This window comes from Typopeltis vanoorti, chromosome 5, assembly GCF_054136105.1.
Source record: "Typopeltis vanoorti isolate ZY-2024b chromosome 5, IOZ_Tvanoo_1.0, whole genome shotgun sequence".
NCBI lineage: Eukaryota > Metazoa > Arthropoda > Arachnida > Uropygi > Thelyphonidae > Typopeltis > Typopeltis vanoorti.
The window spans coordinates 166,709,184-166,728,324 of NC_143553.1; the positions used below are offsets into that span (position 1 = coordinate 166,709,184).

The 19,141-nt window shown below is 33.7% G+C and overlaps 1 protein-coding gene across 2 annotated transcripts in view; it reads right to left on the bottom strand.

Annotated features, from left to right (window-relative positions):
• Positions 1-19,141, bottom strand: part of OstDelta (oligosaccharide transferase delta subunit) — a 196,836-nt gene that overhangs the window by 123,942 nt on the left and 53,753 nt on the right. For both annotated transcript variants that reach the window (XM_090392911.1, XM_090392912.1), the window contains exons 5-6: positions 10,825-10,888; positions 3,444-3,558 (exon numbers count right to left, since the gene is read on the bottom strand). In XM_090392911.1, coding sequence (XP_090249037.1) covers positions 3,444-3,558; positions 10,825-10,888 — 179 coding nt within the window. The remainder of the gene's footprint in view (positions 1-3,443; positions 3,559-10,824; positions 10,889-19,141) is intronic.

The following is a 19,141-nucleotide window of genomic DNA, read 5'->3' on the forward strand; positions in this document are numbered from 1 at the left end:
AAGAAGTGGTCATTCTCTGCATTCCTTAGACTGTTGTTCCCCCTTATAGTGATCATTAATTTAGTAGAAGTCAATGGCAGTGAATGTTCACTCTATAAGGAATTCAGTTTTCTGTATTGTGAGCACTTGACATAGATTCCAATTTATGAATTACAGAATGGTTAGGAATCACTGTAAATTCCACGTGCAACATCTTTAGCGAGGATTAAACCTTAACATTCTTAGAATGCTATTAAGATTTAGTGATTATTTAGTGGCTCTCTGCTAAGTGTGAGATGTTCATCCTTTGTGTGAGACATGCCAATGGGGATAGAGTAAAATCCATTATGATTTTGCATAGGATGTAAACAGGGACCTCTAAGGATTATTGTTTCCAAAATTTTGGAAGTTTTATGAATCCATATTTGTTTAAATTACGTCGATTTCTGAGTGCTGTTGCAGATTCCAAAAAGTCTTTCCTTTTCTAATTTACTATGGTGGTTTTCTTCCAGAGGATCTCGTGAGTTGTATCCAATATATGGTCTGCAAGGCCAGATTAACCATAGTTGTGATTGCAGATATATGACTTGTTCATCTAAACAGATAGCTGCTGATCTGTTAGTTTGTATGATGTAAGCCAACTTGCAGGAACAGGATATTTTATATACTCCAGGCACTGAGAGGGAGCTGATCTTGTCATAGCAAGTTTAAACTAAACATGAGGCTTATTTTGAAATCTGCAGCTTTCCTTAAAACAACCTAACAAACACGGTTGTAAAAAATTCCAAGATACAGGAAACTGTAATCCATGTCTGAAAAATTTGACAAATTCTAGACTAAATTCATTCAAGTTGCATTTTATTTATTTTTTTTTTTCCAATTTTGTGAATTATAGCAGAACTCTAATAGTGGATTGTTAAGATAAGGCTGATGAATTTGAACAGAGTTAATGGTTGGATTTAAATATTTTAATAAGTAATAGATTATGTGTGTGTAATAGTTTGTTAAAAATGCATTTGCCTAGAGTATTATCTTAGTATCTGAAGGATCGAACTTTGATATGTAATAATATTCTTATGTGTATAACAGTAAAGTAGTAACTGTTTGTTTATGGTGCTATTGCTTAGGATAGTAATACGATATTGCAGGAGAGTGATTATTTATGTGACATGATTTTCATGAATTGAAAGGGCATTTTAACAATTGTTTTATGTAAAGTTAAACTAAGCACATTTTTTTTTTTTAATGGAATAATAGTGTAAATTGTCTTATGGTAATAAATGTTGTTTAAATGTTAATAGAGTGTTGCCTAATTCTTTGATGCACTGTTCCAAAAAAGTAATAGAGCCTATTAGCGGGAACCCAGGAGAAAGGATAGATAGTAGATCACGACTGCAGATATTAATTAATCAGGGATAATTTGAATGTAATGAGAAAACTACTGGACGCACTTAACATTTCTTGTTACTAGAAAATGGACATCAGTGGCGTAGCTTATCAAATAAATTTTCTGGTGTTCAAGAAACAAGAAGGCAAGTGTGGAAAACAGTTAGAATAAGCAGAAAAGGAGTCATAGCATAAAATAACATATATATAGGAAGAAATAGACTAACATTATAAAAAGCACAGAAATACCACATTAAAGAAAGGTAAAGAGCATATAAAAGGATAGATATAATAGACCCCCCCCATTTACAGTACATGATAGATGATAGAAAACTAAAATCTGATAATGTTGGAGGGAAGTTAGTAATGATGTAAATTTTAAAGGAAAATTGTAGATAGGAAGTTAGTAATGATGTAAATTTTTCATGTAGTACTATCATATCCTGTACACCCCTTGAGGGTACATGGCAGGAATTTGATGCTAAGGCAGTTAATCCTAACTGCAATGTGTACTGTAACTGTAAACTGTTTAGATGAACATATCGTACATCTGCAATCACAACTATGGTCAATCTATCCTTGCAGACCATGTATTGGATACAACTCACAAGATCTTCTGGAAAAAAACCACCACAGTAAATTTGAAAAGGAAAGACTTTTTGGAATCTGCAACAGCACTCAGAAATCAACCTAATTTTAACAAATATGGGTGCATAAAACATCCAAAATTTGGGAAACAATAATCCTTAGAGGTCCCAATTTACATCCTAGGCAAAATCATAATTGATTTTACTCCTCAATATCCCCATTGGCATATGTCTCACACAAAGGATGAACATCTCACACTTAGCAGAGAGGCACTAAATAATCACTAAATCTTAATAGCAGTCTTAAGAATGTTAAGGTTTAATCCTCGCTAAAGATATTGCACATGGAATTTACAGCAATTCTTAACCATTCTGTAATTCATAAACTGGAATCTATGTCAAGTGCTCATAATACAGAAAACTGAATTCCTTATAGACTGAAAATTCAATGCCACTGACTTCTACTAAATTAATAACTATGAGGGAACAACAGTATAAGGAATGCACAGAATGGTCAAGTCAATGGAATATCCATTCCTGTTCTTCCCTTTCGATTGGCTAACCTACCTGTAATTGGAAATTCCTGATAAATGTTCTTTGCATCCTAGATGACATTCAAACCCAGATCTTTCAGAAGGGGCTCTGTCCATATCAACTGGGCTATGAGGATGCTGGAATTAAGACCATAATTGTGAAGTGGATCCTGAAAGTTCTGAGACTCCTTTTTCACACATTATCTATTTTTCTTTGCTTGCATTTATGGTTGTTTGAGATTAAAGAAACAGAGAAACACACATAGCAGATTCTCATATGAAAAATTTCTCAACTCCTCAAATCGTTCAATAGTGATGGCAATTACAAGACTTCGAGGAGACATCAGAATTGTATGAAATAGAATAATGCATATACTAACAAATCTGCAAGAAAATCATCTTAAAGCTTCACCATTGAAAAGAAAAAAGGAAATAGGTTTCCTCTAAATCAGTGGTTCCCAACCTTTTCCCACTTGCGTACCCCTTGTTTTAAAAATTTTTTAAAACAAGGTTTTTAAATACTGTTTTTAAATACTGACACTTTTGTTCAGTGCCTATCTTAACATAAAATAGTGGAAATGAGGTAATGAGTTGGGAAAGGAAAATCACTACACTAAAAGTACAAACGTGTACCCCTGGGGATACGTGTACCACTGGTTTGGAACCAATGCTCTAGAGCATGGATTTGTTCACTTCAAGCCTCCAATAAACTGATGGTGTGCACAGTATCACAGAAGCTTATGCTCTAATAAGTGCTCACAACACCTGATTATATTGGTTCACTCCTGGATAGTGTGGTGGTTTAATGCTTGGCTGTAGAATACATAGAAATTTACATGGGATAATTTGTCTATAGACTTAACATATCCTGAACAGCAGCTACTGCTAATCAAGAAACAGAAAATCCATTTTACATCTGGGAAAAAAATTAACACTCATAATGATAAAGATTAATTACCTGCAAATACTTGCTATCAACTTCATCAGCTTGTACTACAGCATCTTCTATTCTCTCGAAAAAAGGTGTCAAGTCTCCTTGGAGCTGAGAGGCCACATGAAATGCATAACCCAAACTAAAAAAGATAAATACCAATGCTATATATTTGCAGTGTAATGAACACTATCTGATAACTATGAGGAGCCTCAATTTACACAACAGTTAGGTTCCTAAAGGTATCAGTGGCAGCTGCTACATAAGCACTGCAATACCCCCCCCCCCCCCCAAGGAAAAAATGAAAAAATTAAATTTTGTTTGTGTTTGAAGTTTATTTTGCACTTGGTTAGACTATAATAAATTTAGTTTAATCCTTTATCCAAGTGTGAGCAAACAAAGTTGCCAACTGAAATATCTTCCAGGACTGAGGTAAGGCGGACCAAGCTCTCATCACTCCTTGTCTCAGTATCTCCTACCATGCAAAGCACATCTCCTTGTGGACATGTATAATGCTATGAATTGATGGAAGGGCCACTACCCAGACTGGTTTCAACCTTGAGGTCTCGTCAGTGGGTGGCAGTCCCAGAAGTCTCCATTGCTTCTGCCTTAGTGTCACCACATCTGGGTCTGCCTCCCACTGATGAGACGTCAATAAAGGTCGAAACCAGTCTGGGTAGTGGCTTTTCCCTCAATGCATAGCATTATACATGTCCGCAAGGACACATGCTTTGCATGGTGGGAGATACTGAAACAAGGAGTAATGAGAGCTTGGTCCACCTTTGCTCCGAGTTGCCAACAGATGCACCACCTTGCCTCAGTCCTGAAGATATTTTCAGGTGCAAACTTTGTTTACTCACACTTGGATAAATGATTAAACTAAATTTATTATTGTTTGTGTTTATAAATAATAGCAATGCTTACAACATTATATAAATGCAACATGTTAAAGGTTACAGCTTATGTTTCGACGCTGATTGAATAGTTAATAGTTGAAATTGTTCGGTTATGTTTTAGATTACAAAATAAATACACTACAATCTAACGCAGTCGATGAATTATCACATTCGGCCAGTTATGGCTAGACTTGCAGATGTTCATTTCCACTTGTCACTGCATGTAACAAGTGAATCCGACACTGCTCGTTGAGCAGTGTCGCTACAGATCAATTGTATGCTTGCTCGCATTATTTATGTGAGATACAAAACTTTTATTATTGGTGTGTGTTTGTGGCGAGGGTAAAATATTTTTGGTAAATCTAATTTCTTTCTGTTAAAATGGCATAATTATTTATTTATTATAGATACAAGGCTGAATTATGACTAGTGTAACTGTTGAAAATATGAAAAGAATTATTTTCTCAATTATCGCTAAATGAAACAAATGCATTGCGATCTAACACAGTATTTATCATGTTCAGTCAGTTGCGGCTAGATGGCTATATTTAATAGTTATTAAAAATTTTATTAACATTAAATTTAATATATTAAAAGTATTATTTTCAAATATTTTTAATTAAGCAAATTTTTTAATATGTAAATTTACTTATAAATTGGTTACTGATTAGGAAAAAATCAGTTATTTTTCTTATTTCGTAAATGTATCACCCCCACTTAAAAAATTTTCACAAGCTACCTCTGATCAGCATAGATATTTATATGTAATGGGAGTCAATAAAAAGTCGGCCTAGAAAAATCATCCCTCCGCATTAATTTAATTCTGTCCAAGAAATTAAAAACAAAACATTCTGCATGTTTTCTCTATATAATTGCATATTGTCTATATATTTGCAGAATAATTTATGGAATGCTATTCTACATATTTACAAAAAATAACTACTACTTTACTTCTCTTAAAGGATTAGGCATTTGCCTGTCCCAACTTCACTGATCTTTCCATCTAGTAACTGGTTCTCTCTGTCCCTCTTACCCTTTGGTCTATATCTATCTATCCCAAACTACTACTCTACTATCTCTATATATTAATAAAGCATCCTAGCACATCAAGCATGATGCCTTCTAAAAGAGTGGAACATGTGCTTTTCTTAGGGGTCTTCTATCTGGCATACATTGATGTTTTCTATTTGACCATGCAGCTCAGACTCCTTCCTACTTAACAGTGGGGATCCCAGAATACAGTTCGATGCAGAAAAAGAAAATATCCTGCCTTTTCTAATCATGCATCTTCCCAATGACACTCTTTCTTTATCTACAGAAAATCCATTCCCTCTCAACCTCTTTCTATCCTTTCCTATATTGCATTATGGTGAAAATGCCAAAAAAAAGATAAACAAATTGGTTGTTCTCTACATCCCTCTACAACACCCAGAAATCTAAAGAAATTTAATCTCTACACTGCTTTCAACCTATCAAGCTGGCTTTCCTTATCTATTCTAAAGATTGCTCCCTCCCATCTGTTACAGGTGTTAAGGTTACTTGTTATTGCAAAGTATCTTATTATGGTCAAACTGGGAGATATGTCAGCATCCACCTAGAGGAAAAATAAATATATCCATTGCCAGAACTATGGCTAGTTGGATCTAGCAAACCAAGCCTTGGATACAGAATAAAATGGGAAGAAACTACTACGCTTCACTGTAACAAATATAACCTTGAAAGACTTTCTTCAAATCAACAGCATATTTGAAAAACCAACCTAATCTTAACATGGTTGGTTAAACTTCCCAAGATTTGGGAAACTAATTCTTAGGCCTTTCTCCAACAGCTAAGGCCATCCCCTCACTGGACTAGGCTTTCAGCCTAACTTTTTTTTTTTCACTTGAGTGTTTTTGTGTGTGCTTTTTCAATTTAAAGATTATATCCCTGATGTCATCTCTGTGACAGACATACAGGATCCATTCCATTAAGCTTGTGCCTAATTGGGTCTCTATGCTATATTCAATTCCAATAAACTGAAGAATCAACTCTGGATCTTTGGGAAGCATATAAGATGGGAATACTGTTCCAGGCAGCAGCAGCAGCAGTATGAGAAGAAGAAATTTGCTCTGTAAGTTTGAAGTTTAGCTGTGAAAGGGCATAGAGAGTAGCTGCTCTGTGTTTTAATGGATTTAACAAGGGATGAATTATCACGTTCGATGTATTTGTAGAAGAATACAAGCAGCAGAAAGTGTGTACATGTGTGTTGTGTGTGTGTGTGAGGGGGGGTTGCAGTGAATTAGTAAGAGATGGGTCATTGTTACCAATAACCAGCACTTACAGAATGATCTGAATAAGCTACAACAGATTAGTATTTACATTCATAGTATTCATAATTGCTGGTATTTAGTAAATACAATTATGAATTTGAATCTGTTTGTTGGCATGTTGCAGGGCACTTGTCATAGGAAGTTCATTCTCTCCTTACCTGTGTACATAGGTCTGAATCATCAGCACCTAAAAATTTTTTTGGTGATCGAACTTAGGTTTTGGCAAGCTTGATGTTTTCCTTTAGCACTGCATCTGTTTCCAAGATACTGAGTATAATGGCATTACATTTTTGTAATTCTCTGCTTCAATAGAACTGTGCACTGTTGTTAACGTGCTTCCTGAGGTTTAAAAATTGTTGGAAGGGCATGCACAAGGAGTAGACAAATTGCCAGTTAAGATCAGCCACATGTTAGTGTGCTGATTCATCAATCTTTGCATAACATGTATCCACTGGCAGCAGAAATCACAATTTTTTTTTTTTTTTTTTTTTTTTTTTTTTTTTTTTTGTCAAAACCATCAATCAGTAATCAATTGATTACTGATTGATGGTTTTTGAGTCCAAGAGTAAACTGGTGTATAGATAGACAAAATAAATAATAAAAGATCCCAAATACCAGATTTCATTAAAATCCAACTAGCATGCAAAGAGTTAACTATGTGCATTATCAAGATAACACAAATAGGTTTCTATGCAGTTTCAAAATACATCTAAGATCTTAAATATATCATTTAATAATTTAGTTATTTCAATGAAGAGATTAAAAACATTTAATAGCAAAATATTAAAATGCATATATTTTGCCTGAACAAATTGGGGGTACTATCAGGAAATTGATGATGATGATGCTATAAGTGGCTTACTCATAATATAGGCAGTGATATTTTAGTTGAAACAATAATTGTTCAATAATGAAATACCATGAGTAGGCATATTTAAGTAAACACAGGTAACCCTTGTATAATGCAGAAATGCCATGTTATATAAATCGTGTTATGCGAGACTCAGATCACACAGAAAAAGTAGGGTTATGTTATGAAATCATTTTTTTTTAATTATATAAACAACAATAAATGCAACAAAAAATATTTTTATTTAATTCAGATAATTCATGAGTTAAGCAAACATATAAACTATGAAACAAAATACATAGTATAAACAACTTATAAAAATGCAAATTGTATTTACATACATTGCACATAATGCATAAATGTCTTAAGCAAAATAAAATAAAGTGCATATTTTAATTGTCATTGTCTTCAAAACAAACATTTCATAGATGTTCTTTATTTACGAGTGGTCGGACGTCGTCATCACTTGAAATCTCTTGGACATCATTCGTATAATTCTCATAGCATACTTCAACTGGTTTAGTTATCAAGACATCAGTAATAAGACCTTGCTTACCACCATGCTACAATTTTTTATTAAGTTCATAATATGAAGTTAAACAAATACCCAATTGTCCAGAGTGTTCCATTGAGGAATCATTATCCATAAAATAACTTCCTAACTTTCTTGCCAAGTCCAATCCTTCTGCTAATTTGTTTAAACTGTATTCTTTAACGGATTCATCACAATCATAATCTTCAGCAGAACTTTCCCCGCCATTTGGTTCGACATCACCTATTAATTGTACCAGTTTCTCCTCATTTAAATCTATTTCCCCATCAATTAATTCACTAATTTTGTTTTTAATCATATAGCAAAGGCCCTCTAAGTGGCCATTACTATAAAAATAAAATTGTTACATAAAAAAGCATTACATATTGTATGTAACTGACCAAAAAATAAAGTGCTCAGCTTGAGATTAACACATTTATAATTTTTAATGAGCTTTCCTGGCAGAAAACGAAGACAATTTTCAACAATAAATAATTTATACAGTAAACAATTGACATGCATGCATGCTAAAGAGTATTTCCCCTAATATAAATTTGCTACTATAACTGCATGCACGCAGACGCAAATTTAACAAAGATAAAATTTTCTTTTTTAATTCGCAGGGTGAAAAATATGAAAAGATAAAGGGTTACTACAATTTGTAGACTGCATTATATCAAAACCGCGTTGTACGAGGGTTACCTGTACCAGAACAAACTGACGTAAATTATTTTTTTTTATTAGTATAATTTTCACCTAAGTATCAAATCAAGAATGCAAAAAGATATCAAACAATAACTGACAATTACAAAAGTTGCCACCTTAGTAGCTAATGTAAGATACCTTAAAAAGGTTAAATTTCCTAACTTATTAAAAAAGAAATTATACAATTAAATAAAATATAAATTTAAAATAAATAAAATCTTTCCTAACATATAGGAATATGTTAGGAAAGATTAACGCTGATTTAAAAATTACTATTCCCCACAAATGGGATAGACAGACCATCGGATCTGTTTAAGTTAGGAGAGTGAAATAAAATGTCACACTGCTTTATAAAGAAGCCATTCCTGAGAAATTGACTTTTCTGAAGGACTCTTGTCTTGTTCCAATGAACTATGTCTAGTGTTGATGGCATGCTCTGCAAGTCCAGACTGTTCAGGTTCAAGGTATTGAATATAAGACTTGTGTTCTAGTCGAATAAAAGCAGATCTTCCTGTTTGTCTGAAATAAGATAACACACAAGAGCTAGGAATCTGGTAGACACATGGATAATTGAGATGAAGCTTGTCCTTAGGATAGGAAAGAAACGTGGAGTTTTTCTGATGGGGCAAACAAACTACATAAGGCAACAAAAATATTCAGTGGTTTTAAAACTTTCGCTATGCGTTCACTAATGCCTTGCACATAATGAATAGGAATATGTTAATTCTTTTGTATTTGAAGAGATGGAGATACCAAAACTGTTCAAAGCCCTTTTGATGAAAGAATTCTTATAACCATTACATAAAAAGGTGGAAATAATATTCCTAAAAGTGCTGCAACATAGCTCAGGTTATTCCTACCTGTTGCAAATTAGTTTTTAAGTCTTGTAAAGCTCATTGGATTTATTTAAAGGCTAGTAGGCGACTTTTAAATTAACAATTATACATAACTAAAAATCACTAGCGCTCTTAAACAGAAATTGTTTATATCAAGAAGGCCTTAGAATCTGTATCAGTGGCTGAAACTTTTAACACTATTTTGTGAACATTATTTCCACTTTTTTTTATCTAATGGTTATAAGAAATCTTTCTTCAAAAAGAGCTTTTAACAGTTTTAATATCTCCACCTCTTCACAAATACAGAAGAAATAACTAATATTTCTATCCCTTATGTGCAAGGCATTAGTGAACACAGTCTTGCACATGAAGTTCGAATACTTCTATGCTATGTAAAAAATGCATAAGAGGTACCTTATTGGAAGCAACAGCGAAATCATGTCCTTTTGATAAAACAAAAAGTTCATCCTCTGTTAGTGGATGGCTGGAAACATTGACTAGTCTATCTGTATCACGAGAAGCATTAAAAACCTTTAGGCATGAAGTCAATGATATGTGCAAAATAGTGAAGTTTCGGTCACTTCTAAGGCCTTCTTGATATAAACAATTTCTCTATTTAAGAGGGCTAGAGATTTTTAGTTAAAGATACATATTTCAGCTGCATACACACTTCCATATCTCAATTATCCATGTGTCTACCTGATTCCTAGCTCTTGCGTGGTATCTTATTTCATACAAAAAGGAAGATCTGCTTTTATTCAGCTAGAAGAACAAGTCTTATATTCAATACCTTGAGGTTGAACAGTCTGGAGTTGCAGAGCATGCAATCAACACTAGACAGTGTTCACTGGAACAAGACTCTTGTCTTGTTCCAGTGAAGAAACCGACTTCACAAAAGTCGGTTCCTCATGGAACAGCTTTAATAAAGAAAACTGAAACTTTACTTTACTCTCCTAACTTAAAACAGATCCGATGGTCTACGTCTATCCCCTTTGTAGGAGATAGGAAAGATTAGCTGATTTAAAAAGCACTAACATTATTTTATTTAATCGTATATAATACAATTTTTTTTAAATAAGTTAGGAAATTTAATGTCCTTTTTAAGTTCTTACATATGGTTACTTAGGTGGCACCTTTTGGAATTGTCATTTATTCAATTAGCTCTTTACATTTTTGTACACTAAGATGCCTTTGATACTTAGGTGAAAATTTTAGTAATAAATAATTTATGTGAGTTTATACTGGTATTATAATAATTTAAGTTTAACAATAGTGCTTACCTCAAAACACTGTCATCTTTCTTTAGGGCTGCAGTTAATGATTTGCTCACTTTTGCAGAATCAACTAAACAGTTAAAAAAAACAAATTTAGTGACATCTGCTATTTCCTATTTCAATGTATAGAAAAGAAAATACTCAATACAAACAATATCAGCATGCTGATTATTGACAAAAGCTTCATTTTAAAGAAGCTTATCCAAATCATTTATGATACAGGAAAAAGCATACAAAGTAAAAAAAAAAAGATTTCTGCAGCAAGTAACCAGTTTATTTACAAAACATGACTTGAATAAATGCAACATATATATATATATATATATATATAAATTAATATTTCTTAATGTAGTCATAAGATACAAATTTTAAAAAGGCACTGAAAACAGTGAACATGGGATGATAAGGATAGAAGTGAGCAACTTAAGAATAAAGTGAACAGCTCATATGTTTGAACTGAAATTTTATATTGGCTTTATTAGTTGAACAGATATTTGTAAAATATATAAGAATTGTCTACAAGTTTCACCAGCATTACTCTCTGGCTTCTTCAGGACATGTGTAATGGTACATGGAACTAATGTTTGCTAATAAAAAAGTATGGAGTAACACAGTCAAATAAATTAAAATGGCACGTAACATCATAAGCATGGCAAGTAGTGTATCGATCATTGTTTATTGAGCATGTTATATAGTTTTTGGCTAAATGAAATTCTGGTAAGCTGAGCGAACTTATTAGGTTTTTCCAGATGTCTTTCAGAATCATTCCTTGATTTCTGTTGGATTTTCTCCAGAGTGGAGTACAACGGCAGCTTCTTTGAAGTTTCTACATCGAAAATCCTCTTCTATATAGGGCATGGAGTTTTTATCCCAATCGATGGTCTGGCTAGAGATCGAGAAGTGATGAGCTAATCCTGAATTATCTGTTCTGTTGCTGTTCATGTCTCTTACATGTTCTTTTATTCGAATTTCCAGGCTTCTCGATGTTTGCCGTATGTAATTTAATCCAGAGGAACATGGAATGTTGTATACACCTGCGTATTTGAAGAAGGCATTAATGTCCTTTTGTGATCTTAAAATATGGCATATTGTCTTGACAGGTTTGAGAGCAACTCTGACATTGAAAGACTTAAGGAGTTTGGCAATTTTTGTTGACACTGAACCTGCATAAGGGATGACGATGTATGTTGCGTGACAGAAGGTTGCTGTTGTGGAGGATTTCTATGAAGAATCTTTTTGATTGTATTTCTTGGGTTCTTTACTAGGGTCTGAGATATGAGAGTGAGTTCATCAAGGAGATCTTTTTCTGCTGAGATGTAGGTCACTTAAGCATATGTATTATGCTGAGTTTCTGTGCAATACGAATGATGTTCCTAGAGTCTTTTTTCAATAAAACATACTGCTTGTCCAAAGTAAGAGAGGAGCTACTAAATTACCCTGCAGTGTAATGTACTGGTAAAGTTACTGTGTTGGGATCCCAGAACCAAATTTCAAGGATCCTTAAAAACAATTTAGTGCATACTTTATTGCCTGTTAAGTCATGCTAACTTCCAAAGGAAAAGGTCTTTCCCTGTCAAGTATTTAGCATGTTCCTTCTAATCGTCTCTCTTGACATAGTACATTCTATTGACAAGAATATCAATTTATCTATAAAAAATAAAATGTTTGGTATAACATAGAAGCATTGGACATGGAGCATAAAATCTTGTCTACAACCTGTCTTTTACACTGTTGCCACTTTAAATGTTAATGCTTATTCGAAGAAAGTGGTTAAGCACTATTACATCACCCTAACTGAAAGGAGAATGACTATTTCCTTTGTTAAAACTTGATAAAGTGATCATTAATTAGATATTAATTTTTTATTATTAATGTATCAAAATATACAAGTGATATTTTATATTGAAATATAAAAATACATGATAATACGAGCACCAACTCGTATATTTTGAAATCCATTTTTGTTCAGTCTTGTCAGTTCCTAGAAGATAATCTGTAAATTTCAGATCAAAATCTGATTTCATAATTTATTAATAATCTTGAATCTGCATGATCAGATCTCTATCGGTATGCCATGGCATCTCCAATGAGGAAGGTGGTAGTAACCTTATACTAGTCAGAGAAATTCATCTACCACCACACCATCATAGATCAGATCTACCTATACAGTCTTGAATATATAACATTAACTTCATTTCTATCTTCATTTTTTAGCAGTTTTCCTGGTGATGGCATCTGTTCCTTCTCTTGTTCATTCAGGAGACTATTTCTAATCTCTTGACCCTCAGATTTAAGCTTAATAATTTAATGGTTAATAGTTAACCATTGAATTTGTCAGATTGAAACCATTGAAGTAATGTCCCTAGAATACTAATACAATATTTTATTTTGGATATTTTAGAATAAAATATTCTAAAATATACTAAACTGCAAATTATGCAGAATCCTGCCTGCCGTGGAAAAACATACCCGACCATGACAACCCCCCCCCCCACATTTTTAATGCATCCTATTTAAGTCAACAGAAGCTCTGCAAAGCGATCTGTGGTGTTGTATCACTGGAGAACATTTCCTCTGAGAATAATTCCAAGAAGGAATGATTCTCAAAACAGGAAGAACAGTAAATCAGATTTTTTTTTTTTTTTTTTGAAATACAATTACAGCAATTTTTGTTACCGGAATGGGCATTTGTTTGGAAAGTTATTTTTTATTAAATAAAAAAAACATTGTCCCGTCTGCAGCTACTCACCATGGATGAATCTGGGAGCACATTTGTTGATCCCTGTACGTAGTGTCAGTGGTCTATTGCAGCAACATTTTACACTTGAAGCAAACCTCACCAGTCTAAGGAAAGGTAAGGCAAGGAAATGACTATTTTCTCTAATTCCCTAGTGAGTTGCCTACTTGTGAAAGATGAGTTAATTTTTGACATTAGTAGAGAAGAATAAAGTGCTAATTTAATAGTTATAAAAACAATTTATTGCTTGGAGGATTTTTAACGAAGTGCATTGGGGGGACACATTTATTCATATATATAGTGAGAGTGGCGGATTACGTGTGGAAACAGAAAATATTCTTATCGTATAGGTATTATTTCTGGGAAAACACCCATGTTACTCCTCTTAAAAACTATTTTTTTTTATGGCTATTTGCCTGCTTTCATTTAGGAGTGCCCCTTTTTACAAAGTCATTGGCTTTTTACTCAAGAATTCTTAGAGCATTGCAGATGTATTTTAGAGACAAATATATGTAGCATAATAGAAGAAAATTATTTTATATAATATATACATATATTTTTAAGGGTGGGCGGAGCACTTTTTTTGTAGGAGTTGGTGTTTCTGCCTTTGAAGTGCTTGTGCTATCGCCTATTGGTTGGAGTTGTGACCTAATTATTATGTTATAGAGCTTCCAACACTCAGAGATCATGTAGGGTCGGTGGATGTTGTTCGAGTTCTCGTCACATTTTCTGGCTATCTAAGCATTGTTTCGTTGTCTTGTCTGTCTATTACGATGGCCTTGTCGATTTGCAGGGTATGTTTCTGTTCAAGGACATGAACTGCTATTTCTGTTTTCCCTGTACTTTATATTCTATTTTTCTTTTTGATGTTGCATTTTTTAGTTTTTAAATGTTCTGGAATAGGGATGTTACAGTCACAGAAGTGTTCTTGTAGTCTTGCCCATAAAGACCTGATGGTAAAACCTGTGTAGGTGATATCGCAGTCTTTTTGGCAAGGAAATTTATAGACTACATTGTGGTGTTCGAATATTTCTTTGTGTGTGCAAGTTTAGTGGGTTTTAGAAGTGTTGCCAATTTTTGGTTTGTGGTGAATGCCAGTTTATAGTCAGTATGTTTGAAAATGTATTTGTGGGCTTTGTATGTGTTCTGGATGTATGGCAGTTTGATAAATTTTTGTGTTGGGAAGTTTGTTTTGGTTGTTGGGTTGTTTTGACAGATTTTTGCTGTCCTGTTTGCATAATTTATTATTGTGTGAGATAGTTGCAATTTTTAAAAATCTGTGTTAGTTTTTTTTTTTTTTACACAGATTTTCAAAAATTGCAACTTAAAATAAGCAGAGACTTTGTTTATTTTAAGTTTGCTATTATAAACAGTAAAAGCTGAAAATCATCACTATAGTGAACTGCATTTCCCCACAAATGACAACACAATCAGGTGACAAAGAAAATGATCAGTAAATATAACAAAAAAAATCAAAGGAAATAGCCATCATCTAGTGCAGCGCTTACCAAACTGTGGGCCACAACTCCCTTGGGGGCCGTAGGTTTTGTTGAGGGGACCGTGAAATAATGAAAACAAATTTAAAATGTTTTGAGAGTAAGTAGATTTTTTTTATTTTAAAAGAAACGTATTTAACTTTTATTATTTATTATTTCGTTTTTGTTATTTTTTATATTTTAATGGAAGAATTCACATATTGGTGTTGGTTCACAAACTTTGCTTCCTGCGTATTTCGGCACTTAATGAATATTAGTAAATATTGCTTATTCATGTTTCATTTCAAAGCAGTGGTTAATTGTATTTACTTCGAATGCTCTCCAGGGAAGCTCCAAATATTCCTGTCCCTTTCATCACATGTTCATAATCAGGGACTGTTGATATTGACTTTATATACATATCAAAACTCGTTTTATATTATCACTGTCATCCAAGCTAGTTTTCTGTTACCAATAAAAGTTTCGCATATACTTCACACATGAAAAAAAGCTTAAACAAGTTCATGTGGGGAGATAGTAACTCGATTGTAGTGGTAAACAACACACCCTCCCTAACAGCCACTATACTGCAGAGGCAATAAAAACAAGTACTTTTATTATGCCAGTGAATAAGGTAAGAAGAGTCTGTGTAATATATTTCTCCCTCCCTCCTCATCACATGACCAAACCATCTCAACCTTGCCTCCTATATCTTTGCTCCCAAGTTCGTAACTTTCACCATTCCCCTTATATAGTCATTTCTCAGATGATCCTTTCTGGTCACACCACACATCCACCTAAGCATTCTCATCTCCGCTACCTCCATCCTGCAGATGTTATTTTTCCTCAGAACAAATAGTGCAATTAGAGACAAGTGGGATAAAAACACTAATTAATGAATCACATGTCCCCTCATACAGAAACTATGCTGTATAGACTGAAACAAAACCATGTTACATGGGCAAACACATTATCTAACTAAAAACTATTGTTATTAATTAGATGTGTGTGAGTCCGATTTCCCAAGGCAGCAATAAAATTCAACCGAACGTGTTAAAATTCGTAAAAGTGTTAAAACTAAGTAATATATATATAAAATGAATGTTATGGCAGTTTCACATATGGAATTCGGTTGAAGAGAGTTAGCATTTCAACTCAATTGTCAGCAATGCTTTTATCTTTCGGTTGCACGATCTTTTGTTAATAACGCACCAATCATATGCACGTTTTAATAACCTACCTTTGCTATCTGTTTCGTGTTAGGCTTAATTACCTTAAAGGGAGAAAGGTCACAAGAGAAAAATGTTTCTGGTCTGGGGATTCCCTTATTCAGGTAATATTCACTAATTTCATGTTATCAGTCTGTGGTGTGCCGGTATTGGTAAGTGGTGATATTATTTGATCTATTCTACGTTAAAAAATTTAACCCTGAGACGGATAAGTGGCTGATAAAAAATAAAAAAAAAAAATCCCGAACAATCAGAAGAAGCAGAAACAGGCTCAAAAAAAAGGACAGTATTTCATATTTTACCAGAACAGCCAGCATTGTCTTCAGAACCAAATGGCAAGAGGCAAAAAATGTAATATATGCATTTGATTTTTGCAATATTCGCTGTATGTTTTGTATTGAATATAAATACAATAAATATTATCTCTCTCTATTACGATTTTTTTTCGAGGGAGGCCCTGAAATATTTTAATTTTTGCAAAGGGGACCCTGACATCCAGAAGTTTGGGAAGCACTGATCTAGTGTACTTATTTTACGACCTAACCATAAAAAAGGATATTTGGTTTCACTCGTCTCTACTATTTTTTCATTATGCCTCCTATTTCCATCTACACTTATGGATACGTACACATACACACACTTTGTAATGAGCAAAAAAGATTTTAATTTACAGATTCTCATACCTTAACTAAAGATTTATATAATGGTATCATTACCTTCTGTCATACAAGTGAAGCTTCCTGTAATTAAACCCATGATAATCTATTGGGCTTTATTAGTTGTCTTACCAGCAGGATTTCTGAACTTAAATTTCCTATCGAACAGTGTCCAAGTCTTTATATTCATTTACTTTTTCTAAAGCTGGTCCGGTCTATTCAGATTTCTTCTCATTATCTCAATGAATTGTATATGTTTGCATTTATCACATTGTTTACTGCACTTCTCTATCCCCTCTTCCAATCTTTTTAAGATTAAATGAAAACAAATCATTCAAGCTCTTGCTTGAATTGCTGACTGACTATTCTTGCCTGACTTAAAGCAATTTACAATTTTACTCAATATTTGAACCTCAATTACCAATGAACACCAAGAAGGCACTCTAAATGCAACTTCCTGGAATCTATCAACCAATTTCTTTTCTTATCTCACTAGGTGATCATAGGCTCATAAATATTCTGCTCACAGTTGAGAGAACAGTAGCTGGCAGAGTGCCCAGAAGAGTCAATTCATGTTGAAGGGGAGAAAAAAATAAGGGGTGTACGAATGTCACTAACACGCAAAATCACATTAAGTAAAATATATAAGTAAAATCTTTCAACTTTTATACAAGCACAATAGTTACCACTTTAAAAGCTAGAACGTTCATAAAAGAAAAAATAATTTTTCAACATGCCATAATAAACACTCATCCCATTGAAATATTGACTACCCTATTATTGGAATGGATTCACCTTTTTCTGCCATGCACAGAAGTGTCAAGGGTTCTCTATATGTGTGGTCAAAACAAAGGCTTTGTTAAAATCCAAATAAACCAGTCATTACATCATCTCATCTCATCTTCCCTATACCCTCTTTTACCTTGCGGTGTCGAGGGTCCATTGATCATCGGACCTCACTCCGTTTACAGGATAAGGTGGTCAGCCTTATGCCCCGGTGTATCCTATGGCCTGTAGTGTTGAGTTCTCAAGGCCAGTTTGCCTGCTTTGCAGGATGAAAAACCCCAGAATAAACTGGTGGAAAAACCCTGCTGTCCACGCCCAAGGCTGACTAACTTGGCTATGGCTGAAGAAGATCCTTCAGCTCCTCACGTCACCGACGGGAATCGAACCTAGGACACTCCTTCCCCAGGCATATGGTTGCGAAGCGCATAGCCACTAGGCTAACTGCACAGACACCAGTCATTACAGATTGGTCTAATTATTTCTCTTGTAACTTCAAAGTATACGTGTATACCATAACATATCTCCCTTTAACGATACCCTTACCAAGTGATCTGTGGAGTATCCAACTTTCATTCAGATGCCACTTTTTTTTTTTTAAGGTAATTTATACATTAAGCATTCTTAATAATAATAATAATAATAAAAAGTAACATTTCTTCCCACTCCCTCCATTCATTGTAATGCAACAGCTTTTATTTAATACTCAGTCACATCAGCAATATAAATAAATTTACTTGTCTTTGTCTCCGCAAAGAGAATAAAGAATTGATGTTAATAAATCATTTATAAAATTGTTATTAAAATGGTTTATAACTTTGGTTTTTGTCATAAAGTACTGCTAACTTAGGCAGCATTTCATAATTGTGGCAGAGACAACATGTGGATATTCATGGTTCAAGTACTGCATTACATTTTTGGTCAATACCAGGAATTTGAAGCATGCAAAGAAGTGGGAGCAGTCCAGCTACAGGCAGCCATTTTGAGAAGAGAAAGAGTTGTAAAAATGTATTTAAAGACCTACAGATTTATTGGAAAGTATTTCTTCCAAATGGTGTACAACTAGAGGTTAAAAATCTAGAAAGCCTCAAATTTCTTCCCCCATCCCTTTTTTGGTTGTGGTAAAGAAATATACAGTAACTCAAAGTTGGGAGAGAGCAAATTTTAGTACTAGCTTTCATCTGGTGTTTATTTAACTCTGCATTTTTTCTGTATCTTCTTCCAGATGAAAATTTTATTTCAAGCAACAAGTTGTGTTTTTTCCTTTTAAACAGTGTGCTTATACTATGTATATTACTGAATACTGAAGACAAGAGAACTTTAATTCAGACAAGAAAAGGAATTGAATTCATGCAATGAAGTGTAAAGAACTTTAGAACAAACAGTTTCGTGTAAGTATTTTATTTTCATGCTTAACTTGTTTGGAGTAGAGTAATAATCTTG